This window comes from Sprattus sprattus (assembly GCF_963457725.1).
Source record: "Sprattus sprattus genome assembly, chromosome: 9".
NCBI lineage: Eukaryota > Metazoa > Chordata > Actinopteri > Clupeiformes > Clupeidae > Sprattus > Sprattus sprattus.
The window spans coordinates 1,777,654-1,805,153 of record NC_137928.1 but is presented as its reverse complement, the minus strand read 5'-3'; the positions used below and the strand labels follow the sequence as shown (position 1 = coordinate 1,805,153).

General features: G+C 41.9%; 2 protein-coding genes across 2 annotated transcripts in view; both read right to left on the bottom strand.

Annotated features, from left to right (window-relative positions):
• LOC308369952 (NACHT, LRR and PYD domains-containing protein 1 homolog) overlaps positions 1–27,500 on the bottom strand; it is a gene marked incomplete at both ends in the record, with an annotated part of 122,720 nt that overhangs the window by 21,172 nt on the left and 74,048 nt on the right. Inside the window, one exon of the mRNA XM_080844513.1 lies at positions 1,272–3,077. Within this exon, the coding sequence (XP_080700639.1) occupies positions 1,272–3,077 (1,806 nt within the window). The remainder of the gene's footprint in view (positions 1–1,271; positions 3,078–27,500) is intronic.
• LOC308369920 (NACHT, LRR and PYD domains-containing protein 1 homolog) lies at positions 17,890–26,278 on the bottom strand (the record flags this gene model as incomplete). Its single annotated transcript, XM_080844482.1, has 7 exons — positions 17,890–18,063; positions 18,106–18,202; positions 18,350–18,380; positions 22,417–23,339; positions 25,616–25,762; positions 25,796–25,887; positions 26,228–26,278. 7 exons carry the CDS (start codon positions 26,276–26,278, stop codon positions 17,890–17,892), a joined length of 1,515 nt encoding a protein of 504 aa, XP_080700608.1.

Genomic DNA, 27,500 nt, shown 5'->3' with positions numbered 1-27,500 from the left:
TGGGAGAAACAACATGATACACCTGAACAACAGACTGGTCCAGTGTCCTACAGGGTTCAGGGGTTAGTGGTGGTGTGTTGCTGCCCTATAAGGGTTAGAGTTAGTGTCCTACAGGGTTCAGGGGTTAGTGGTGGTGTGTTGCTGCCCTATAAGGGTTAGGGTTAGTGTCCTACAGGGTTCAGGGGTTAGTGGTGGTGTGTTGCTGCCCTATAAGAGTTAGGGTTAGTGTCCTACAGGGTTCAGGGGTTAGTGGTGGTGTGTTGCTGCCCTATAAAGGTTAGGGTTAGTGTCCTACAGGGTTCAGGGGTTAGTGGTGGTGTGTTGCTGCCCTATAAGGGTTAGGGTTAGTGTCCTACAGGGTTCAGGGGTTAGTGGAGGTGTGTTGCTGCCCTATAAGGGTTAGGGTTAGTGTCCTACAGGGTTCAGGGGTTAGTGGTGGTGTGTTGCTGCCCTATAAGGGTTAGGGTTAGTGTCCTACAGAGTTCAGGGGTTAGTGGTGGTGTGTTGCTGCCCTATAAGGCCACTTCAGGGTGGAGCATAACGGTGTTCATTAACATTGCAAAAGCATCGTGATTAAGCCAGTTTGGATCCAAAAGCACATGCCAGCCATCCCAGCTTCTGGGTAAGTTTTAACTCAAAGAAACTGGAAATGGTCTTTGTAATATAAGAGATTATATATTTGGTATACATTCTAGCCTGGCATAAGAGATATTTACAGGGAAAGTATAATATAGACAAATATCTTAAGTAATCCATAGAAAACTCAGGTGTACTGTTTAGTGTTTGACCTTCAATCCATATTAGACTGATGTGAGGTATGAACTGCAGTCAGGAGTGTTTGCTCTACTCTCAGTTTAGGAGAAATGTTCTCTTATCAGGGTAGTTCATTTACCCGGAACAAAGTCAACTATTTGATGATGTGCTGTCTACTGCCAATCTGGGAACTCCAACTAACTATCTATCTCAAAAACACACACACACTCACATACATATAAATACACACACACACACACACTCTCTCAAACAGCATTTTACCAAGCTGATGTGGATGCTGTGACCACTTGCCAACTTCTCACACACACACAACATAGACCTTCAATCCATATTCTACTGTTGGTAGGGAGACTGATCAGAAGTGTCCTCTCTACTCCGAGTAGAAATTGTGTTCATAGACATAGTTTATTCACCATATTGATGATGTGCAGTCTACTGAAAAAATTGCTGAGGAATCTCTTACACACATGCACACACACATACACACACACACTCACTCAGCGGATGTGGAAGATGTGACCACTGGCACCAGCTTCTGCAGAACTTCATCAGGACTGAGGAGTTCAGTCAGATCTTCCTCTGGTGTCTTTATGTACTTCTGCAGGTCAAACTCATCCAGCTGCTCTTCTGCAGTCTTAAACTCAAATCTCCCAGTCTTCCACTCTCCTGGTAAGAGCATGTCCACATACAGAGTTCCTCTTCTCCTGTCAATGACCTCCACTACAGCATGGTGATTCAGCTCATTCAGACAGTAGAACAGGTTGATCCTTCTGTCTGCCATCTGCTGCTCTTTGATCTTCTGTTTCACATACTGGGCTGTTTGCTCTGAGCTCTGTGATTGGCTTCTTGCCTGTGGCAGAAGGTGACTTAAGAGATTCTGATTGGACTCCAGAGAGAGGCCCAGAAGGAAGCGGAGGAAAAGGTCCAGGTGTCCGTTCCCACTCTGTAAGGCCAGATCCACTGCAGTCTTGTGTAGGTCATGAAGTGTTGGAGCTCTGAACAGAGCAGAGAGCTGAGAGGTTTGCTGTTGGTCAGACATGTTTTTCTCTCTGTTGCTAAAGCACAGGAACACATATAAAGCTGCAAGAAACTCCTGAATGCTCAGATGCACAAAGCTGAAAACCTTCCCCTGGTACAGCCCAGTCTCCTCTCTGAAGATCTGAGTACACACTCCTGAGTACACTGATGCTTCTGTGACATCAATGCCACACTCACTCACGTCTGCCTCATAGAAGATCAGATGGCCCTTCTCCAGCTGTTGAAAAGCCAGTTTCCCCAGTTTGAAAATCATCGCTTTGTCTCTCTCTTTTCTCTGTGTGTACTTTTCATTTTTTATGCTTGTCTGAATGATCAGGAAGTGTGTGTACATTTGAGTCAAAGTCCTTGGCATTACTACACTCCCAGATTCATCTGAAATTCTCTCTAGAACAGTGGCGGTAATCCAGGAGAAGACTGGAATGTGGCACATGATGTAGAGGCTCCTGGATGACTTCAGGTGTGTGATGGTTCTGCTGGACAGTTTCTCATCACTGATTTTCTTCCTGAAGTACTCCTCTTTCTGTGGGTCGCTGAATCCCCTTATTTCTGTCACCTGGTCCACACACTCAGGTGGAATCTGATTTGCTGCTGCTGGTCGGGTGGTGATCCAGAGGAGAGCAGAAGGAAGCAGATTCCCCTTGATGAGGTTTGTCAGCAGCACGTCCACTGAGACTCGCTCTGTCATATCTGAACACGTTGGGTTGGAGTGGAAATCCAGAGGAAGTCGACACTCATCCAGACCATCAAAGATGAACATGACTCTTGAATCGGTTAAGATTGCTTGATTTTCTATTCCTGAGAAAAAGTGCTGAATAAGATCCACCAGACTGAGTTTTTTCTCCTTCATCAGGTTCAGCTCTCGGAAAGGAAGTGGAAATATGAAGTGGACATCCTGATTGGCTTTGTCTTCAGCCCAGTCAAGAATGAACTTCTGCAAAGAGACTGTTTTTCCAATGCCAGCCACTCCCTTAGTCAGCACTGTTCTGATGGGTTTGTCTTTTCCAGATGAGGGTTTAAAGATGTCACTGCAGTTGATTGGTGTGTCTGGTGCTGCTTCTCTCCAGGATGCTCTCTCTATCTGTCTGACCTCATGTTCAGCATTGACCTCTCCTCTCCCCCCCTCTGTGATGTAGAGCTCTGTGTAGATCTTACTGAGGGGTGTGGGGTTTCCCTGCTTTGTGATTCCCTCATTCAGACACTGAAACTTCTTCTGAAGATGGGATTTGTGGCTCTGCATTTCCACATTTACTGGACCAGGTTGGTAACTGTATGAAAACAAGGACAAATGTTAAATAACTTGTTTACTGTAATATCAGTTTAACTTTAGTGTCCGCTAGTACAGTACTGTCAGCCAAGAAGGAATGTAGTCTATTGCAGGGGTCTTCAACAGAGGGTCCGCGGAGGTACTGTTCACTCACAGCACCTTTCATGCAAATACGACAGCACAGGCACTAGCCAATCAGATCACGTTTCTGCTCAAGTCTAAAGAGCGCGAAGATCAAAAATAAAAGATGGCGGACCAAACTCCATAGCTGGTCTTGTTTGTACCTATACATTGTTAGTTTGACATTTTTTTGTTCATATTTAAAAAAGAAAATAAAGAGAAATAGACACTGTACAAGGTCAAAAAACGTTAATTGTAACTGAAAAATAAGTCTGAGAGGATTTGCGAGGTGTATGAGCCCCCTAGCTAATGTTAGCATACTACTACCTACAATCTTAAGAACTTGCTAATGGTGGTGGTTTGTTGACCTGTCAATCTCACTATAACATCTATGTTGTCAACACAACTCCATGCGCTAGACTCCTCCTCCGTCATCCGTTGGATCGTGTCAGTCAGGAGTTATTGACAAGAAGATACATCTCACTAATGTGGGAGGATGTGTGCCATCGACAGATGCTTGAGGATTCACTGTCCCTTTTTTATGTATGATGAAATAAAAACATATATCTGTGAATTATTTTAATAAGTTGTCATAATTGGTAGCTCAGAGTTGTATGCAAGATGTATGTTTATAAATGGCAGTGGCACGGCCACCCTGTACCTTTCATGTTGTTAAATGTTAAATTAAATTCAATGTTAAAAAATGGTAAGTTAAATTTGTTGTTCAAAAATGTTAGGTCAAATTCAATGTTAAAAAATGAAAATGTTAATGAATATATTAACCTTTGTATTATTTGAATAGCTTAGTATTGAATACACAATAACAGGGTAGCTATGTTTATTTGGCACTAAAACTAAATTTTATGCAATTTATAGGGGGTCCCTGCTCATCTCACCATCAGTTTGGGGTCCCTGGCCTGAAAAACGTTGAAGACCCCTGGTCTATTTAACAACCACTCTGTCTGAAGAGTTTCCCCCCTAATGTAGTCTACATAACCGGCATGCGTGGTAAAACCACTACAGATGATCCATAACGCAGCGGCGCGTCTGGTTTTCAACTAACCAAAGAGGGCACATGTCACCCCGCTACTCACTGAGCTCCACTGGCTGCCGGTAGCTGCTCGCATCAAATTCAAGTCACTTATGCTTGCCTACAAAGTGCTTACTGGGTCTGCTCCCACCTACCTAAATGCTCTTGTAAGGGCAAATGTTACACCCAGGACACTGCGCTCATCCAGTGAGCGTCGTCTGGCACTCCCCCCGGTGCAAGCAAGGCAATCCAGAATATTCTCAGTTATAGTTCCACGTTGGTGGAACGACCTGCCTAGCACTACCAGAGCAGGGGCTTTCCTCTCTACCTTCAAGAAGCTCTTGAAGACTCAACTCTTCAGAGAGCACCTCCCTTCCTAACTGGCACCTTGGCTTAACCTTCACTTAAGCAGTAACAGACCCGCACTTCATTTTATTCTTTCTATGCCGTTTTCTATTTTTTCAGTATTTATTGTTACACCAGGTCTTTAATGCTCTTAGCTTGATTGTTCTCTCCCTTGTACGTCGCTTTGGACAAAAGCGTCTGCTAAATTACTAAATGTAAATGTAAATGTAACTGTCACTCTGTCTGAAGAGTTTTATATAAACGAACTCAGCACTGTGTCCCCCTAATGCTCTTCTCTCATGTGATTGCTGATGAATTGACTTGTTTCATATTTCCTCTGCAGTCGTTCTCTCTCACTCTCACTACATTTAACCTGCTGACACAAGAGGGCTGCCGGATTTGTGCTTGTCCCTCCAGAATATTACTATGTCACATTACTGACTTGTTCCTGCTCTGCACAGAAATGTATAATTGGACAATTCCCACTGTCACCTCTGCCTGGGAGAATGTTATTTAAGGGGATTGGCTGGTGTCTTCAGGTATAAAACCAAGAACTTTAGAGTGTTTAAGTCTCTCTTTCCCTGCTGCTGTTTCTCCTCTCTTTGAGTGTGTGTCTTTAAGAGTGGGGATCCTCTCTAATTATTGTTTATACATATTTTTTGATGTCTTGGAAAACTGGTTTGGACAGAATTGCTATACCTTATTCTCACTACTGTATTTTTAAGTACAGAGGATTTTACTGAAATGTTTTTAACTAGCATGAATGACGAGTAAAATAACTGTATTTCACTCACACACACACACACACTTGGACACACACGCGCACACACACACACACATGTACACACACACACATCTGAAGTATGTGTAAAACAAAACAAAAACACAAAAGGTGAAAATGACCCAAATCCCATTTTGTCTGCAATACTTTGCCATAACATGATATGAAATTTCAAAGAATATTACTGATTTAATGAATAGTATCTATTTGATTTCAAATATTTCCACAGTGTTACTTTGAAGATCTTTCTTTAACTCTATTAATTTACTTTTGAAGCCTTTGTGATTTGAACAGCAAGGTCAGAGACAACAGGTCAGCCTCTGGTCTGTCTCATACTGCCACCTTCTGAAAATATGGTGATACTGCAATGATCAATACTACATTTTGTAAAAAAAAAACTACAAAATATACTGAAATGGTTCTCAAGAACAGTTCTAGGATTTCACCCTTAGGGGGGCTTAGGCTTGTGACATTGTGAAGGCTAATATCCTCATCAATCAATCATATCAGTGAATGGATTTTGTCCATCTCCTGAAACAGCTTTGGTACACTTCAGGTGTACACTTCAGGGGTACCTCAAATGACTGTATGGATGATTGTATTTCCTGTGGAAAGTCCTCATTACTACTCACCTCTGACCAGCAGAAACACCTCCTTCTGCTAAGGGTGGCGATACGGGAGACTGTGATCTCTTCTGCAGGGTGCGGCTATGTTTCACAGAAACACACACAAACACACACACACACACACACACCCCAACAGACAAACAGACATACACACACACCCCAACAGACAAACAGACCCACACACACGCATACACAACAACACAAAAACAAACACACACACACCAACAAACACACACAGAACCCAACACAAACACAAGCATATTCTGATTATTGATATGTTTGATTTTCTCCAGGTATTCTGATATAGTGCTTACAGTTTTTTACAATTGCTAAAACACTAAAACCCACTGGCTGAACAAGGTTCTCAGTTGCCTGAACTCATGAAGCTATTTGTGCAGTCTGTTGTCAATACCTTAAACTATTTCTCATGGTAAAACACAATTTGCAGGTCTCACTTAGACTTTTCAGCAAAACTCTAAATACATTCTCAGTCTTAAAACACATTCTGCACTCTAATTCACATGTCATCCATACTGGTAAACACAAGTGGCAACAATCAAATACAAATAGAGAACAAATGTCATTGATTGAACACAAACACTCAAAATTGATTTAACTTGTATTAAATTATGTGACACAACCAATATGAGCCAGTTTAGGGAGCAAACAGGTTATTGAAGGTGGGAAGGAGAAAGTCTGAGAATGAATAGAAGAAACAATGTGAGAGGACGAGGACAAGTGAACACCACGTTGACCCCTTTGATTTGTGTCCCTTTTACTGTGGTAGTGTATATTGTAGTAGGCCTACAGTGCATTGTAGGCTGTATAAGAATAATACGTAAACAAGTTGCATGGCCCTGAACATTGGGCTTTCTATTTGGTACAGTAACAGTACTGATCGCTCAATAGATTTTGACTGGTTGCAGGTTCATATCAACAAAGAACAAGAGTTGTGAGTAGTGAGATGCAGGGTACAGTACTATAGGGGTACAAGAAGAAGAAAGAACCAACACAAATAAGAGCAGAGCAAAGCAAAGTAGTAATTTCTGATACATTTGTATAGCTACTATGAGAGAACATGTTTTCATTCATCAAAAGTCAATGATAGATAAATATGAAATTTGTTTTGAGGTAAAAAAAAAATGTACCTCTCCCTTAGAACTATATGTTTTGAACAGTGTGTTTTCTATTTTTTGGTGTATTGTTTACTGACTGCTTGAAAGTGTATATAATTTTGAACACTTTGTTTATGATTTGACAGCAGTGTTTGATTTTGAGCACAGGTAAAACTTTTTTGAGGCGAAAGTTTCATTTTGCAAGAGGATTCAGAGGTTTTGTAAATAGTGCTTGAAGATGAGGTTTTGTGTTTAGAGATTAGAGAAAATGAGTGACTGTTTCAAGAATGTGTTTTAGCAATTGTAAAAAACTGAAAAAAAAAATGATATTTTCGATCATTTCTTAACACTCATTAGAAATGTCACAAGTGTGGTAGTATTTGTTAATTGTATGTAGTCTGAGAGTGTTATTGAAAAGGGATGTAAACCAAATACCAAACTTAAAATTACCCAAATATCTTTTCAACTGTAGTGATGTTTACAATTTAAGGAACAGCTCTGTTTGATTGAACACCACTTGAGACCTTTAGCAAAGTCTGGGAAAATTGATTGTGACAGAATTGTTTAAATTGTTTAGAGTTTAAAGTGGTCTAAAACTATAGATGGGTTAGCATTTTTAAAGATTCAGTTTCATTCTGCTTGCAGTTACTGACTTAGAACACAACCATGCCAAAAATCTGATTGAGACAAATGTCCATTACATAAATACAATTTTTTATCTCATCTCTGATTGGTCCAGTTACTACAAACTCCTGCTATACTTTGGGTTGGGTTCTACTTTCGGATAGGCAGCCAAATGAAAACTACAAACACTCTCATCCAATCAGCTTCAGTTGCCAGGTAGAAATTTCCATCCAAATGAAGAGACACAGCAGGAAGATGATGGTTTTATCCCACACACTCTCAGACTTTTATTCTGATTTTAGTTGAGCAAAACGATGTCTCCATTGTCTTAATGCCTTTTATTACCATTTACATTGATTTACTTATTTTACTTATTTAAGCTGATGAATGAAATTAAGGATGTACTACAGTAATTAGTAAACAATCAAGTATACACGTAATTAAACAAATAAAACATGTAAATATGTATATTATTAGTATTATTGTTGTTGTTGTGGTCTTACCCCAGAGGCCCATCATCATGGTTCTCTTCTTCACTGGAACTCATTTTGGGGCAAATACACCCCTTTTCCTGGGATATCCCTCTCCTGGTATTATACTGGAGAATGAGAGAGAAAGACAGACATTTACAGAGGGTCACAAAGTGTAACGTAACCAAAACTAAAAATAAGAGAGCGTATTACTCCAATTCAAGTTCTCTTAGATTTGCAGGAGCTGGTCAGCTAGTGGTGCCCAGGGTTGAAACTAAACAGAGTGAGATGGCATTTAGCCGTTATGCTGCCCACTGCTGGAACCAGCTCCCCATGGGGATCAGATCTGCCCCAACTCTAATCTGTTTTAAAAAGAAGATCAAAAGTGCTTTAACTGGCAGTATTTTCCACCGCCTTCAATTATTCAGTTGTCTTTATGTTTGTCTTTGTAATACTTGCACAGACATTGCACCTTTATTTAGCTCCCTATTCTTTAATCTACTGCCTGTTATTGATGAATTATGCTTCTATTCTATATACAAATTGGCTTCAACTTGGAAACTCAAATTATTAAATATTATTCAAATGTCAAGACACAAGACAAACATTTTCAAAACTAAATAACAAAGAAATCATACATATCAAGTCATACAGTCAATTACTGATGTATTCCATTTGATTAACTTCTTCTTCATCTACTTCTTCATCTAAATCTTTTATCATTTTAATTCTACCCTGGTTCCTTTTTGTATGTAAAGCACATTTAATTGCCTTTGTGCATGAGATGTGCTGTAGAAATAAACCTGTCTGGCGTCAGTAATAAGAGATTAGATATGTTCTGAAACTGATGCATGTGTTAAGCTCCTGACACCATACATCTGGATAAAACAGAACATTGAATATCTTACTCTAGAGAACAAGGAGAGAAGAACCTCCATCCAAACAGCATCTTGAATTGCCCAGGGATTTAACTTGCTAGTGGCTAATTATGGGCTGTCAATATGGGCTAATAGCAGCTTTATCCACGAGTGCAATGTATTCAGAGGCCATGTTTCTCTCATTGAAAGGCAACACACACTCATCACACATCCAGTCACAGCGATTAAGGGATCGCTTGAATGGTTTTGAGGTTATGTCACGTACTGTTTACCATTTTACCGATGGACAAATAAATGACCCTTTCCTCACATGACTTGAGTTTGATCTTTGCAGTTCACGCGGCAGCACAATGCCTCAACACCACGACCACTTCCCCATGAATCATTCTCTCAATCATTCCTCTCCACGGCAACGTTGGAGTAAAGAAGCCAAACACAGACAAACAAACAAACAAAGAGACAGACAGACAAACAAACAAAGAGACAGACAGACAAACACATATAGAAACGGGGGCCCAGAGGGAGAGTCTCATCTTACCTGTGTCTCGACCCGGCGTCTCACTCTGACTGAACTCTGGTGTCTGCAGAGCGGATCAAAGAGCAGTGGGGAGGAGGTGCGGGGGAGGGGGCCTTATCTCCAGCACTCCCTACCTGAGAAGCACTGGCATCAGCAGTTATAAGCACAGATAGGCATGCACACACACACACACACACACACACACACACACACACACAAACACACACACACGCACACACACACGTCCCACAGAATTGTGTGTGCATATACTGAAATCCAAGCTGAATTCACAGCACATAAAACTGACAAAGTCACAGCACAAACACATACAAGCACAGAATGATTTGACATAGGAGAAGTGTATGTGTGTGTGTGTGTGTGTGTGTGTGTGTGTGTGTGTGTGTGTGTGTGTGTGTGTGTGTGTGTGTGTGATACTCTGTGGACTCTGGACCCTCCTTGCGTTCTCTCTCTGTTTGTGAACTTTATTGGCACCAATATAAACTGGGTAGCTCCTTACAGATCGGTAGTAAGTGGGTCCTATCATGCTAACTATGTGAATAGCATTGTCATGGTAACAACTCATAACAACACACAAGTTATTTCATAGTTTTAAAGTTGTTTCACAACAATAATCCACTTATTCAGCTGCATTAATCTCATCACATGTAGGACCACTTACAGCTTGACATGTGGCACATACTGTTACCATTACAGGTACGGATAGAGCTGAACCCTAAAGCACGACAACAAGACACACAGAGTGTAGAGAAAGTTCAGTTTGCTCGTCTTTTCAGGCAGGGTCATAACCAGGACATCAGGTAATCGGGCAAACAGGGTCAAAGCAGGCAGATCAGTCAAAAGAGGGTAACAAACCGCAGGAGCGCAAAACACACAAGCCAATCTGGCAGGGAACAGGTAAGAGTGGTCAGGTATAAACACACAAGCCAATCTGGCAGGGAACAGGTGAGAGTGGACAGGTATAAACACACAAGCCAATCTGGCAGGGAACAGGTGAGAGTGGACAGGTATAAACACACAAGCCAATCTGGCAGGGAATAGGTGAGAGTGGACAGGTATAAACACACAAGCCAATCTGGCAGGGAACAGGTGAGAGTGGACAGGTATAAACACACAAGCCAATCTGGCAGGGAACAGGTGAGAGTGGACAGGTATAAATACTGAGGGACTAATGAGGAGATGAGCTGCAGGTGAAGAGATGGGCGGGAAATACCAGCCCCAGCCCACACCACACAGACTGATGAGCTGATTGGATGAGTGAGGCATGCAGGAGTGGCAGGATCTACAATGACAGGAGAGATAGTGATAGACATGAAAGTACACAGACACACACACACACACACACACACACACAGGAGAGATGGTGATAGACATGAAAGCAAACCCAGGTGGAACAACAAACTAGAAAGACATACAGAACAATCATGTTTCAGCTCACAAAGGCATATGATTAACACACACACATACTTGATTAAATTAGAGTTTCATATTTCCATATCATGACACACACTTCACAAACTATTTCTAAATATGCCATTACTATAATTTAACATTGTCAGATATATTGCTGTTTGTAGAACTCCCTCCTTCCACCACCAATCCAGAGGCCACATTTGGCAAAAGGTTGTTGATATCTGAGCTCAACAACCAATCATATTACACCCCTCCCTTCTGTGTTCCTGATGCAATGTGTTGATTGGCTGGAATTGTTTATGGCTCGGTCCAAGACACTATGTATCCTATTTACACAACCAGGACTGTTTCAGCATGTGAGTGGTGTTCAGTGCACACACTGAAGGGGACTGTGTTTCAGCATCTGAGTGGTGTTCAGTTCACACTGAAGGGGACTGTGTTTCAGCACCTGAGAGGTGTTCAGTGCACACACTGAAGGGGACTGTGTTTCAGCATCTGAGTGGTGTTCAGTTCACACTGAACAGGCAGCTAGAGGTCAGGGGGTTGCAGTTCACTGAATACGACAACAAGCTTGTTGGATTAGTAGCAAAGGTTCGAGAGCATGGATATATCATTCAGAATAAACTCAGAAAACTTGAGCTAGGTCAGAAGTATGCAAAAATCAAAATGGAACTGATATTCTAAAGAAAATTGATCACATTAGAGAATTCAACAGAGCCCAGGTATAACCAACTTTATATATAGTATTTACTATATTCATCCTTGTTGTACATTATTGTTCATATTTGTATGTCTTTGTTATTTATATCATTTCTATAGACACAACAGATCATTAAATCATGGTTCATAGTTCAACCTTTACACAGATAATTCAACCACGGTTCAATACAAGGTAACTTCATGTTCATCCTGGCATTGATGGCTTGAGAGTGTCTGTGTGCATTCACAATCTAAACAGTTTAACCACTTGGTAGGAACAATCTCCTCGATCCAAACAAGTCTGGATTCAAAACGTTCAAAATTCAAAATTGCAGTTTTTTCTACTTTTATTTAACCACTTCTCTTTGCCATTTACACCACTTTGCGAGGCCCTATCATCCGCTCGCATGGTTTTTCCTATCACTGTTATGCCGATGACACTCAACTGGTTCTGTCTTTCCCTCCCGAGGACCCCACTGTCTGAACACGGATCTTGAAATGTCTCGCTGATATATCCACATGGATGAAAAATCACCACCTTCAGCTGAACCTGGCAAAAACGGAACTGATGGTCTTTCCAGCCAAACAGGTCATCCACCACAACATCAGTATCAATGTTGACTCCTTATCTCTTGTTCCATCAAAAACAGCAAGAAACCTCAGGGTTATTATTGATGACCAACTGACTTTCAGGGACCACATCGCCTCTGTCTCCAGGTCCTGCCGAAAAAAGACACACGTCACCCCGCTACTCATTTTACTCTACTGGCTGCCTGTGCCTGTGGCTCCCAACAGTGAGATGAATGGAGAGTGGAGGCGTGTTCATTAAGTTCAAGTCACTTATGCTTGCCTACAGAGTGAATGCTGGTTCTGCTCCCACCTACCTAAATGCTCTTGTAAGGGCAAATGTTATCCCCGGATGCTGTGCTCGTCTAGTGAGCTTTGTTTGGCTCTGCAGTCTGTGCAAGTATGGCAATCCAGACTATTCACATTTGTAGTTTCACGTTGTTGGAACGAACTGCCTCGCATTTCCAGAGCAGGGGCATCCCACCTTCAATAAGCTTTTAGACCCAACTCTTCAGAGAGCACCTCCCTTCTTAAACTGGCAACTGGTGCTTAACTTGCACTGACAGCGGTCACATTCCTGCACTTCTTTTTCTTTCTATTTCATTTTATTTTGTTTATTTTTATTTCCTTTGTAAAGTAGTATTTATTGTTACACCAGGATTACACTGATTTCCAACACATGTCACTTCCCTACATATACCTCGCACTCCCTTCACTCGGTGTCTGGTCTCGCACTACAAGGATTACCTTCCAGTTCCTGACATTTGGTTAGTATCGTCGCTGCTCGTATCCAAGTTAACCTTGTTTATTTTATAGCCCTAGTAATAGTTTAGTTCATAGTCTTGTCGAGTTTGACTCAAGTGTTTTGTTTTGCGCTACAGCGTTTAGTTTAGATCAGGGGTCTTCAACAGGGGGTCCGCGACCCCCAGGGGGTCCGCGGAGGTACTGCAGGGGGGTCGCGAAATCTTTGGTTGATAAGACAATTTTTTTTTAATATTTCTAAAAAAAATAAATAAATAAAAATAAAAAAAATTCAACCAATTTTTTTCCCCACAAATTTAAATGTCTTCCGAATCAGAATTGCATTTATTCCCTTTAAATTTACATTAACATAAATCCAACATATTGTAGCGAACGTATACATTGATCGAGAAGACGTTATCTTTCAGTCCAATTGACACATTCAGCTACCTACAGGAGCTCTCTCAAGCTGGGCACCGGTTCACTCACAGCACCTTTCATGCAAATACGACAGCACAGGCAATAGCCAATCAGATCGCGTTTCTGCTCAAGTCTAAAGAGCGAGAAGATCAAAAATAAAAGATGGCGGACCAAACTCCATTGCTGGTCTTGTTTGTACCTATAAATTGTTAGTTTGATATTTTTTTGCTTAGATTTAAAAAAAAAAATTAAGAGAAATAGACACTGTACAAGGTCAAAAAACTTTAATTGTAACTGAAAAATAAGTCTGAGAAGATTTGCGAGGTGTATGAGCCCCCTAGTTAATGTAAGCATGCTACTACCTACAATCTTAACAACTTGCTAGCGGTGTGATTGGTTTGTTGACCTGTCAATCTCACTATAACATCTATGTTGTCAAGGTAAGATACATCTCACTAATGTGGGAGGATGTGTGCCATCGACAGATGCTTGAGGATTCACTGTCCCTTTTTTATGTATGATGAAATAAAAACATATATCTGTGAATTATTTTAATAAGTTGTTATTAATTGTTAGCTCAGAGTTGTTTGCAAGATGTATGTTTATAAATGGCAGTGGCACGGCCACCCTGTACCTTTCATGTTGTTAAATGTTAAATTAAATTCATTGTTTAAAAATTTAAATGTAAATGAATATATTAACCTTTGTATTATTTGAATAGCTTAGTATTGAATACACAATAACAGGGTAGCTATGTTTATTTGGCAGTAGGCCCAGTATATTTTAAACAAAATGTTATGCAATTTATATAGTAGGGGGTCCCTGCTCAGCTCGCCATCAGTTTGGGGGTCCCTGGCCTGAAAAACGTTGAAGACCCCTGGTTTAGATAGTTTAGAGAGCCTCTTCAGGACATCATTAGAGAACACAATGTATATATTTTCATAGTTATGCGGATGACACGCAACTATACATTTCTGCTGAACCAAATTATGCTGCAGCTATAAACTCTATTACTACTCGTCTTTTGGCGAGAAATAAGTGGAAGAGCAATAATTTCTTAGTTAAGTTACAGTTTTTTACAATTGCTAAAACACTAAAACCCACTGGCTGAACAATGTTCTCAGTTGCCTGAACTCATGAAGCTAATTGTGCAGTCTGTTGTCAATACCTTAAACTATTTCTCATGGTAAAACACAATTTGCAGGTCTCACTTAGACTTTTCAGCAAAACTCTAAACACATTCTCAGTCTTAAAACACATTCTGCACTCTAATTCACATGTCATCCATACTGGTAAACACAAGTGGCAACAATCAAATGCAAATAGAGAACAAATGTCATTGATTGAACACAACCACTCAAAATTGATTTAACTTGTATCAAATGATGTGACACAACCAATATGAGCCAGTTTAGGGAGCAAACAGGTTGTTGAAGGTGGGAAGGAGAAAGTCAGAGAATGAATAGAAGAAACAATGTGGACAAGGGAGGAGGACAAGTAAACACCACGTTGACTCCTTTGATTTGTGTCCTTTTTACTGTGGTAGTGTATATTGTAGTAGGCCTACAGTGCATTGTAACAACAACAAGTTGTATGGCCCTGAACATTGTGCTTTCTATTTGGTACAGTAACAGTACTGATTGCTCAATAGATTTTGACTGGTTGCAGGTTCATATCAACAAAGAACAAGAGTGAGTTGTGAGTAGTGAGATGCAGGGTACAGTACTATAGGGGTACAAGAAGGAGAAAGAACCAACACAAATTAGAGCAGAGCAAAGCAAAGTAGTAATTTCTGATACATTTGTATAGCTACTATGAGAGAACATGTTTTCATTCATCAAAAGTCAATGATAGATAAATATTAAATTTGTTTTGAGGTAAAAAAAAAAATGTTCTTCTCCCTGAGAACTATATGTTTTGAACAGTGTGTTTTCTATTTTTTGGTGTATTGTTTACTGACTGCTTGAAAGTGTATATAATTTTGAACACTTTGTTTATGATTTGACAGCAGTGTTTGATTTTGAGCACAGGTAAAACCGTTTTGAGGCGAAAGTTTCATTTTGCAAGAGGATTCAGAGGTTTTGTAAATAGTGCTTGAAGATGAGGTTTTGTGTTTAGAGTTTAGAGAAAATGAGTGACTGTTTCAAGAATGTGTTTTAGCAATTGTAAAAAACTGTAAGAGCAATAATTTCTTAGTTAAGTTAATTAATTAACTAAATTAGTAATTTGATTACTTAAAAAAAACTTTTTTAATCCCTGTTCAATGTATTCATATATTTGAATTTCAATGCATTAATAATAAACTTTATTACAGGCTCAAGGCCCACATGGAAGATGCACAATACATTTAATCAATCACCTTATATATAAATTTACATACAATCATAAATACATATAAATATACAAGGAAAGAAGGGCTAAAAAAGGCACTCATGCCTGTGTTCCCAGATCTTAGATGTGTACTTGACAGAGCTGCGGCCAGGGTCTGTCATCAGATCAATTATAACATTTGAAGAGCGGTCCAGCCTACTCATAGACTTAAAAGTAAGGTTCCTCAGCAAGGTCATGAAAGTGGTTAGACCCATATTACAGAACAGCTGACTGGCTCTAGTACTCCTGGGTTTCTTCAGGAGTATCCTAAGACAGTCATTATAGGCTACTTTCAATTTACACAAGCTCTCCTTCTTGTAATTCACCCAGAGTGGAGCTGTATAGAGAGGGGTGCAGTAGGCTCTAAACAAATTATTTTTTACATCATATGTACAGTGGTGGAATTTTCTAACCAACATGTTAGCTTGGACATAGAGCAATCTCCTCTGTCTTAACATGTCAGCATCATCCTCCAATGTGTCTGTGATAATGTGCCCTAAGTATTTGGTACTATTGGACACCCCCAGAGCTTGCCCAGAAAGATGAAAGGCAGGGAACTTAATATCCATGTCCTCCTTAGTCCTACAGACCATTACCACACTCTTCTTGGCATTATATTTAACATCAAAATCGACCCCATAATTAGTGCAGATGTTAAGCAGGTGTTTAAACCCACCTCTACTCGGGGATAGTAAAGCTAGGTCGTCTGCATACTTAAAGTGGTTGACCAGGGAATCACCTATCATACAACCTGTACTGCATTCCCCCAGCTGCCTGGAAAGGTCTTCCATATAGATATTGAAAAGGGCTGGGGATAATATACCCCCCTGCCGGACCCCGTTCCCAACATTAAAAGGAATTGTACATTACTACTGCATGTTGCTGTGTCTGTTGGATAAAGTACTCTGCTTTTGATCAGACTTGACATTAACCATGACATTAGCCTTCCAGATCCTCCACCAGGCATGGGTCTGCCTCTTTTAGAACTTCGTAGAATGCTTGCTGGGCTGTGACTCCTTTGTTTTGTATCATGGTGAGCAGAACACGGTTCCGGTCCACACTGGTGGGTTTGCTCATCACCTCCTCCCGCTCCTGGTCATTAAGAACCTTCCTCTCCTGGAGTTGGCTAAGAATGGGGTTGAGGACACGGGGAAGACGACTTTCCAGGGCCACCTTGTGCCTACAGAAAAAATCCTGTCCTGGATTGTGATGATTTAAAGGTGGCGAAAAAAGAAAAAAAACATCAGTACTTAAAATTTCACAATACACCACATCCCCTTGTGTACTTACTAATCCTGAAACTGATATGATCAGATCTGTTGAAGTGAAACGTTAAAGAAAACCACAAACTAAACCACACACTAAACTAAAACGACCACTTGCCAAGGGCTCATCCACATCCATACCTCTTGGTTCACTCTGCGTCCTCCTCTGGGGGGGCGCATCAAGCTGTGGGTTAAACAATAAGGTTGTTAACGTGTATGAAAAAGCCACAAAATCATATATTTATATCAATGGATTTTCTGAAAAAGCATTCATGTAGGGATCAACCATATAGCAGTACATTTTCAATCAGATCTAATTAATGGACTGTCAGAGAAACAGGCACAGTATTTGGCAGTGCACCACCACAGAAACTCCAGTGGGCGTTTTTCAAAGTCAAGGACGGATCCTTGACGGCTGTCTATCAACGATGTGGTCATTGAATCCCACTGAAGGACTGTTATGATGTCTGGGATCCTTCAAAAGAGGTCCTTTGTTCAGAGAATTTTCAAGGATGCAGTTAAAGTATCCTCTGCGTTCACCAGAGACTTTTTACAAAAAAGTGGTGCGGAATTTGAAGGTGGGAACTTTTCGATGATGCACCTGCATACTCGCTAGACTGTTTTATTGTTTGGTGTCTGAATGCTAGGAGGGAGTCTTTTGAAGGACCTGACTTGAAAGGACTCAAAAGGACCCATAATACCAAGGAAGAATCCTTGACTTTGAGAAACACCCAGGATCTCGAGGAAAGGAGCAGTATTTTGCAGGATCTCTGAGATGAGAGTAGACCCTGGCTGGCTGGGTGCCCTGCTGTCGTCACACTGTCCATAGATCCTCCACTAGGTGGCGCTGCTGTGCCTGAAGGATCCTGTAGAAGGCCAGTTTGCCCTGAGCTCCAGCTGAGTGCAGGCCCTCATAAAGGACCCTCATCTTCTCCTCACTGGTGGGAGCAGCTTGGATGTTAGAGTAGGTATCCCGGACGATGACTCCCTAGGTGAGGATCTCGTCAGCTATGGGCATCACCTCTCTCACCCTGCTGATGAGTTCTGCCCTCTTCTTGTCCACAAAGGCAGCTGCCCCCTGGCTGTCGACCTGTCCTGGGCTCCTGCTGGGCTGCAAGGAGTCCCTACTGCCAGACACATATAAAACTCTATATGACAGACATAGTATATGTATCTATACCCATATAACTCACAGCCACCCAATGCAGAGATATATAATTATATGACTCAGACAGACATAGTATATGTCTCTATATCCATATAACACCATTTACCTGTCTGTGTTGACTGCTGGTGATGGTTGGACTTTACAGAGAGAAAAGGTGGATATAGCAGATAAAGGAAGAAAGAAACACAACAAAAGAAATGTGACTTAAGGGCAATAAACGCAACATGAAACAACTGCTACTGTGAATATTAGTTTATCCAACTGTTATATGTGTGGGCTGGTCTATAGAACTTAATTGTATGAATATAGCTGATAATTCTGTCTTATCTCCCTCTGGAACAAAAACTGTTTTCTGTTTGGCTAATGGGGTGTACATTAAGTTCGTATAACCGGACACCTTGGACGTAGTCCCAGTAGAAACGTTAAATCGCCGTTCCATATCAATGCTCTTGAATGGTTACCATTGACAACCAACGTAACGTTTTGTTTTTTGAAAAACAGCCGGTTCCAGGCACTACTTTCTCTAACGGGAGCACTAGGCTTCAAATCAAGAATTCATCAGGTTATTATGCATATTACATTTCCTAAAGATAAAGGAAATTCTAAATAATAATAATAATAAAAACATTTTTGGATGTTGTAAACGGGAGATAAGCGAGATAACGGCCTCCGAGCTGTCCAGTTCTACGAAGTTAATGGACTTCTGCGGAGCAACACTCCGCTCCGCGTCGTGGTGTGCTTTGCCCCGCAGCGTCCATTAACTTCGTAGAACTGGACAGCTCGTCGATCCCTTACATAATTCCCTGACTTGCTTGTTTTGTATTTTGATGTTCTCACCGTGAATATGAGTTGTGATGTTCACGTCTCTCTGGACTTGGTTATGAGACACTGAAGGAGCCACAGTTTGACTGTTGTTCTGACCTGAGGATTAACAGTCAGGAGCATTTCAGCCTATTACAGTCACAGTCACAATCACCAGGTAATTACAGTCACAGTCACAATCACCAGTCTATTACAGTCACAGTCACAATCACCAGTTTATTACAGTCACAGTCACAATCACCAGTCTATGACAGTCACAATCACAATCACCAGTCTATTACAGTCACAATCACCAGTCTATTACAGTCACAATCACCAGTCTATTACAGTCACAATCACCAGTCTATTACAGTCCCAGTCACAATCACCAGTCTATTAGTCAGAGACACAATCAACAGTCTTTTACAGTCAGAGACAGTATCACCAGTCTATTACAGTCAGAGACACAATCATCAGTCTATTACAGTCACAACCACAGTCACCAGTCTATTACAGTCACAAACACAATCACCTGTCTAATACAGTCACAAACACAATCACCAGTCTATTACAGTCACAATCACCAGTCTATTACAGTCACAGACACAATCATCAGACTATTATAGTCACCAGCCCCGCCGACAGGGGGGGACAAACGGGTACGTTGTCCCGGGCCCTGAACTGGCCCTGGAACGGGGGGGCCCATAACTGGACCCCTTCGCAGCTGCCGTGTCAAATTCATGAGCGGCCCATCGAGTTTGCATGTACGTCAAATCATGGTCCCGTGAAAATCTCTAAGTTCTCCGAGAGTTGTACAACTGGGCAGTCCAACCAGTCTTTATAGCACTATTTGTCTCTGTACATCATACCTATGGTGTGTGTCAAACTCACTACCATTAATCCAACCTTCTGATTTTTGTTTAGCCTCCTATATTGATGTAATTCTTTTTATTCAGACGCTCCATTACTTTCATGACCACAAATATAAATTGGCCAGCGATTTAATTAGTTTTTTTGTTGAATGTAGAATGGTCGGAGCACAGCCTCATGGGAAATGCGTATCGTTCTGCCTTTATCAAGGGAACCTAGGAAGATAAATTAGCGGCTATCAGGGAGAGAGAGCAGGTGAAGCGGACCTGATGGAGGGACATAAGAGAAAGGAGAAAGGAAGGGGCAAAAAGGCCAGACTGAAAAAGAGGCGGATGCTGGAGGAAAGTGCATCAAAATGTACAAGAATTACGGATTTATTCAACCAGCCGTCAACTAGATGCGAGTGAGTTGACAGGACACATTGTTGCGAATTAGCATAACATTTGAGCCAATACGGGACGCGATTTGTTCCGTATTTCCATAAATGTATGTATACAAATACACTGTCACTGTCATGTCTGTCACCCACACATCAACACTAGGCTAAATCTAACAATAATGATCAAAAGCCGCCCGTTTGTTTGTGTAGTTGATATATGGGAGGTGGACGGGATGCGGGTTGGCCCAGTTTTGGGCTCGTTGTGGGCCGGTGGTGGGCCGGTGCAGTCAGAATTGTCCTGGTGGATTTTTGTGTTCCACTCCGCCCCTGGGCTGAATTGATTTGAGAATCATCCCCAGTCAGCTGAATTACAGCCAGTGTAACGTGGCTCATGGTTTAAAATAATCCAGTGGCATGGCAACGTGTGAAATTGCCATTTAGATAGAGTTGGATGTAACGAATGGGTTATAAACGTGACGTTTTGGGGTAGCCTGTAACTTAGTTTCTGATTGCCGTTAACTTGACACTCGCCAGATGAATGGGCTCCGCCTTGTTCCCCAAACGTTCTCTGGAAGTTCAGCGGACATACACGCGGGTCTGGCGATAAATAAAAGTACCCTTGACATGATTCCCCTCGGTCAAGTGAAAAATGGTCGATGAAATGTGCAGTTAATGAGCTCTAAGTGAATACAATAGCGTGAGTTTTATTGTGGTGTGATTCTGAAAGCCATAACTTCACTCAGTCCATATCCATAGCCTATCCAATTAAAGTTGTAATTTTTTTGAATTTCCGTCATTTAAGGGTAGGGTAGGGACTGAGAAAGTAGAGGTGTGTGTGGTTTGTTTTTTTTTGGGGGGGGGGGGGGGGGGGGGGGGCATTGAGAGAATTTTGTCCCAGGCCCAGCCAAACCTGTCAGTGGCCCTGATAGTCACAGACACAATCAACAGTCTATTACAGTCACAAACACAATCACCAGTCTATTACAGACACAACCACCAGTCTATTACAGTCACAGACACAATCGCCAGACTATTACAGTCACAGTCACAATCACCAGTCTATTACAGTCACAATCACCAGTCTATTACAGTCACAGACACAATCACCAGTCTATTACAGTCACAGACATAATCACCAGTCGATTATAGTCACAATTACCAGTCTATTACTGTCACAATCACCAGTCTATTATTGTCACAAACACAATCACCAGTCTATTACAGTCACAATCACCAGTCTATTACAGTCACAATCACCATTCTATTGCAGTCACAATCACCAGTCTATTACAGTCACAATCACCAGTCTATTACAGTCACAATCACCATTCTATTGCAGTCACAATCACCAGTCTATCACAGTCACAATCACCAGTCTATTACAGTCACAATCACCAGTCTATCACAGTCACAATCACCAGTCTATTACAGTCACAATCACCATTCTATTGCAGTCACAATCACCAGTCTATTACAGTCACAGTCACCAGTGCGCTTTCGGAGAAATACAGTAATGTGTCTGACATAATAAATGATATTCGTGCCACAAACAAATCGTCTCTTGCCAAATGTAACGCTGCAACTCAGACCATCAAATCAACCAATCCCATAATCCATTGCGATGTTTCATGACTGCACAGCGTAGTTTGACAATGAGACTGTGGACAAACTAGCAGCAAAAACCCATTTCATACGCAAGTCATCAACTTAGTTAAGTGACCAGAGATGGGCTATGAAGTGCTAGTAGCTATGGAGAACTAGATGGGCTATGAATGGGCTATGAATTTGTAATGTAAAGTCAATTCACACGTATTTGAATAGCACATCTAAAAATGACAGGAGTTATAGTGAAGTGCTATTGGCTATGGAGAACTAGACTGTTGTTTATTCTATATTCCATTCCAACCAACCATTACAGAGTGTGTGTGTGTGTGTGTGAGTGAGAGTACCTTCAGTGTGTGTGTATACCTTTAGTATGTGTGTTTGTGTTTGTATCTTTAGTATGAATGTGTGTGTGTGTGTGTGTGTGTGAGTGTGTGTACCATCAGTATGTGTGTGTGTGTGTGTGTGTGTGTGTGTGTGTGTGTGTGTGTGTGTGTGTGTGTGTGTGTGTGTGTGAGTACCTTCAGTGGGAGCGCCTCTGGTCCTTTCACGACTCTCTGGTAGTTGTCTGGCCTCTCCGTCATCAAACGTTTGAAATTCTGCTGTCCACACAGACTGCCCCCTACTGTCTGCAGAGCTGAACAACACCATGTGAAAGGAGGCAGCAGCCTTAAGAAGCTTCACCTTGAAGAAGTTGGGGGTGGTTTTGCTGTATCTCAGCATCAGCTCCTCTGGTAAGATCTTAGAGGGGCAGTCGTCAGTCGTTAGGCTATAGAAGCCGTCTATCTGAAGAGGCCTGACAGGCTGGGGATTTGCCCTCCAAACCCCCCCTATCTCCTTCTCATCGCTCTTCACCAGCTGCTTCAGACCGGCATCTTCAGGCAGGAGGTAGGCGTGGAAAACTAGGGGTGACGTGCTGCTCTGATAGACCAGCACTTCTGAGTGGACTCTCATGGGAAAGAGCAGAGATTTTAAATAGTAGATCACTCCAAGAGGAGAGAAGGAGGGGTGGGCAAGCCTAGCATGGCGTCGGGTCAGCTCACACACCTCCACACACACTCCGCTGTCCCGCCCATGCAGGACCCTCACAGCATCACGCACAGACGCCTCACAACCCCCCAAACACAGGAAATGTGGCAGATGGATCTCCTCCAGCTCTCCTGACATGAGCCTGATGTCCATCAGAGGACCAGCTGGTCTGAACTGCATGTGGGCCAGCTCTTGAGCATAGACATGCCAGTCTGTGAAGCAGTACTGCAGGGTGACTGGACCGGCACACGACCAGCGCAGACCAGACTCTGAGCACTCATAGCTCCCTGCAGGAGAGCTCAGGCTGTAGGTTGAGACGCTCTTCTCTGTAGAGACTTCAGGCTCCACCAGGACCCAGTGGCTGGTGTCTGGAACTTCAGCACAGGATTCACAGCTCCTCTGTGGGTCATCGCTGCTAAAAGACACACACACAAAAACACAAATGAAAGGCAGAAAACCAGTGACTAGTTTTATCTTAGATTTCCAGGTTATTACCCTACACCAGTGTGAATCATCCCACAACGAGATGTTGAGGTCAATATCAATAATTGCAATCCATTGAAGAGCAGAACATTCACAAAATCTAGTAAGAAAAATAAAACAGGTAAACCAGTGATGGCAATTTTGTGTGGAGTTAACAGTTCTCATTCATGCTTTTTAATGCTTGGAATTGCTTGATCTCAACAATAGATGAGCTTTAAACGAGTGCAAAGTTAGACAGTCTTCACTAACAGACACACACCCACACACAATGTAGGACACAGTTTACACACACACACACATACAAACACACAAGCAAACACACGCACAGTATACAGGCACAGGAGTTTTTCCCTACTGAAATAAAAAAAAAACTGACAGCGCTGGTTTCAAATGTAATCATCAGTTGACCAGGAGTGTAATGGCAACGATTACCAAACCCTGTATTCCAACTAACTCACTCTCTCTCTCACACACACACACACACACACAGATACATATACCCATACAGACATACAGTGATACTGTGAACTCCAAATGTTCAGAAGGACACAATTTAATTTTATGTATCAGCCTAAAATTGATCTTAAATCCATCATGGAACAAATGATTCGAGGTCACGTGATGTTTCTGTAACGGTGTGGTGGCGTGTGTGGTCGCAAAGTAAAGCATGAAACTATTTCTAAGTGGCACTGAGTAAAGAAAGAGGAAAAGTGAGGATGAGAAGTTCAGGGAGAAATGACCTAAAGTACAATACTTCCAATCAAGGAATTCGTCAGTGGAAGTGGAAAACATTTATGATAATGTTTTAAGTTAATCTGATAATGTTTCAAGTGCTGCTGAGCCAAGTTTAGCTAATGCTAGCAGCAGCAGACAAACGTATACTACAGCAACAACTATCCCTGCCTGCCCTGCTTCTACAAGCGGTGAGCCATCATGTACCACAGCTGCCCATTTCCAGAAACCTGACACTGGCACATGATACTGCCATGCTCATCATCACTGCTCAAGCACAGCTGGATGATAATGAGAGCAGTGACTCAAAAATGAGCCTCATTCTCCAACATTTTCTTAAGTGTCTACTTAAATATTTTCTTACGGACTTCGAAAGACCAACCTAAAAAAGATCTCTGCCGGTATTCATGAACGCATGGGAATATGTTCTTTAACTGCCTGAGTGTCCGTAGATGTGTACAATTGAACTTGCATGCGCGTGCACCTGAATTTTAATACAGAAACGCCTGCCAGCTCCTTATTAGAGCATGCAACTAAAGAGACGAGTGCACAATCCACAGTCTCCACAGGCAACGCAAAAGCAACTACAGACAGATTTCTTCTTAACTTGTTTTTAACTGCGTTCGAGAATGAGGCCCATTGTTTTGATAAAGTAATCAAAAAGTTACACTACAGAACCTCATAATTCAAATAATGAACAACTATTTAGTTGTTAAAGTCATCTATTCACAATACATGTCAGTTTCACATAACATGGCCCATTCAGATTGTTTGTGGGTGTGCTCAAAATTGTTCTTTGCCCAGGGCCTCCAATTTGCTAAAACCATCCCTGACGACGAGGCTAATTTCAGCAAGGCAGGTCCTTTATTCAGTCTTAAATTTAAAAAAAAAGGTAGTCAAACATAACAGAAAAGACATAAGCCCACCGGCTTGCATACTGTTACCGGTTCCTTCCCCTCTTCAGCCCTGCTTCACACTGACTCTTTAAAAACCCCGGTCTATTTAATGGCTGCTCAGTGCCCAACTACTCTAACAATTAGCAGCTGAGCCTCAAATGAATGGATGGCCCGACCTCACTAGTCCCCAGAGCACCTCTCCAGGGTCCTAGATCCTGCCCAGTATAGCCTTGGTGCGGTATATTACCTTGTGGGACCCCAAGAGTAGCTTGGAGTACCACAATATACACACAGACATAAACACACACACACAAACAGACAAATACAAACGCAAACAAACACACACACAGGCAGAGGAGAGTAACCTATTGCTCTCTCGGGGTGCCTGCTGAAGACTTCGTGGTGTGTGTGTGTGTGTGTGTGTCTTTTATGTTCTAAGTGATTGATTTTAGTAAGTGATTGATTTATTTGACATCAGTAGATAATTCATCACTGTGTGTGTGTGTGTGTGTGTGTGTGTGTGTGTGTGTGTGTGTGTGTGTGTGTGTGTGTGTGTGTGTGTGTTGTCCACCAGACTCACTTTGGAATGTCATCAGAGAGCAGCTGTGCTCCTGGATCCTGCTGGGTTTTGTCTGTGAGGTGCAGCTCTGCAGCACCTGAGTAGTGGGAGCTGCTAGTGGAGGCTGCTACTGCTGGACTCTCCCTTCTGAAGATATGACCAGTCACCCTAGAAGACAATTATTAATGTTTTCACACTCATATCAGTTTCTCCAGTTTGCAATGGGGATTCTTCAGTACGTCTGAGAGAGGCTGAACTCCTGCACCTCTCTCTCTCTTTCGCTCACACACACACTCACACAAACACACACACACACACAGACACATACATATGAACGCACTCTTTGCAGGGTGATCGAAACACACACACACTTACCCGTCAAAGGGTTCTACACACACACACTGTACCCCAAAAATTACACTGCATCAAACACACCAACACATTTACTGCATGGTGACCTAAACACAAACATCCACACCAACACAAAACGCACGTAAAGGCAACACACATGTAAAATCCCCTGCTACGATCCTGGCGGAACTAGGCCCCGCCCTGTGATATTTGCATGCCTGCTCTGTCTCTGTCTCTACAGCAGGTGCTTGGGGACAGGTGTATCATTGATTGGCTGGCTACAAAAGCCCTGATCAGCCAGCAGTCGGGGGACAGCTTTGGTCTTCTCGGCATTTTGTTATCGTTGGTCGTTGGATAGTAATTGGATTTTGGATACCCTTGAACTGACAATACATTACATTTTTGGTTTCTATTTCACAACACTTTTTTTATATAAATATCATATTAACAATATCATAAATAACTTATTATTATTATTATAAATTCTGCGAGGCCTCCCCTTTATGTTTCGTGCATTGAGCCGTGTACGTTACAAGGGGGAGAACAATCAAGCAACGAGCAATAGAGACAAAGTGTAACAATAAATACTATTTTACATAAGAAATAGAAAAAAGTAACTGAAGGAATGTTACTGATGAAAGTGCAAGTTAAATACTAGTAGAAGTGCAAGTTAGTAAGGGAGGAACTCTCTGAAGAGTTTGGTTTTAAAGAGCTTCATAAAGGCGGAGAGGGAAGCCCCTGCCTTGGTAGTGCTAGAAGCATTTAAGTGAGTGGGAGAATAAGAGCAATCACTCTGTAAGCAAGTGACTTGAACTTAATGCGAGCAGCTACAGGCAGCCAGTGGAGCTCAATGAGTAGTCGGGTCACAAACAAATAAACATGATAAATGAAAGATGACAAATAACCAGAGGATGAGATGAGATGTAAGACAGCCCTAAGTTGTAAGGTGTTGAGAAAGTGGAAAGTCCGTTACAGAACTGGTTTCAAATTTAAAAGAAAGTGGAAAGAACGAGGTAGAGAGAAGGATGAAAGAGGGATGAGAAAAAGCAGAGGACTACAGAGGAAACAGACAGAAGAGAGGCAAACACGGGAACAGAAGATAAAAGACAGGCATCCATGTTGGGTCTCATGTTATAAAGACCTAAGTGAGATGGTTAGATATTTACTCACATTAATTTCTCCAGTTTATAGTGGGGGTCCTTCACTAGAGCAGAGAGCTGCTCAACATCTGATGCACTCAGGTTATTACCAGTCAGGTCCAGCTGTTTAAGACTTGAGGAGTGTGAGGTCAGGGCAAAGGCCAGATAGGAACAGCTCTTCTCTGTCAGGCCACATTTTTCCAGCCTGGGAGAAACACCATGATACATCTGAATATTAATCATCAATCTCCTATTCCCCCACACACATTCAGGGATACACAAACCCGCACACACACAAGCGCGCATGCACACACACACACACACACACACACACACACACACACACACACACACACACACACACACACACACACACACACACACACACACACACACACACACACACACACACACAG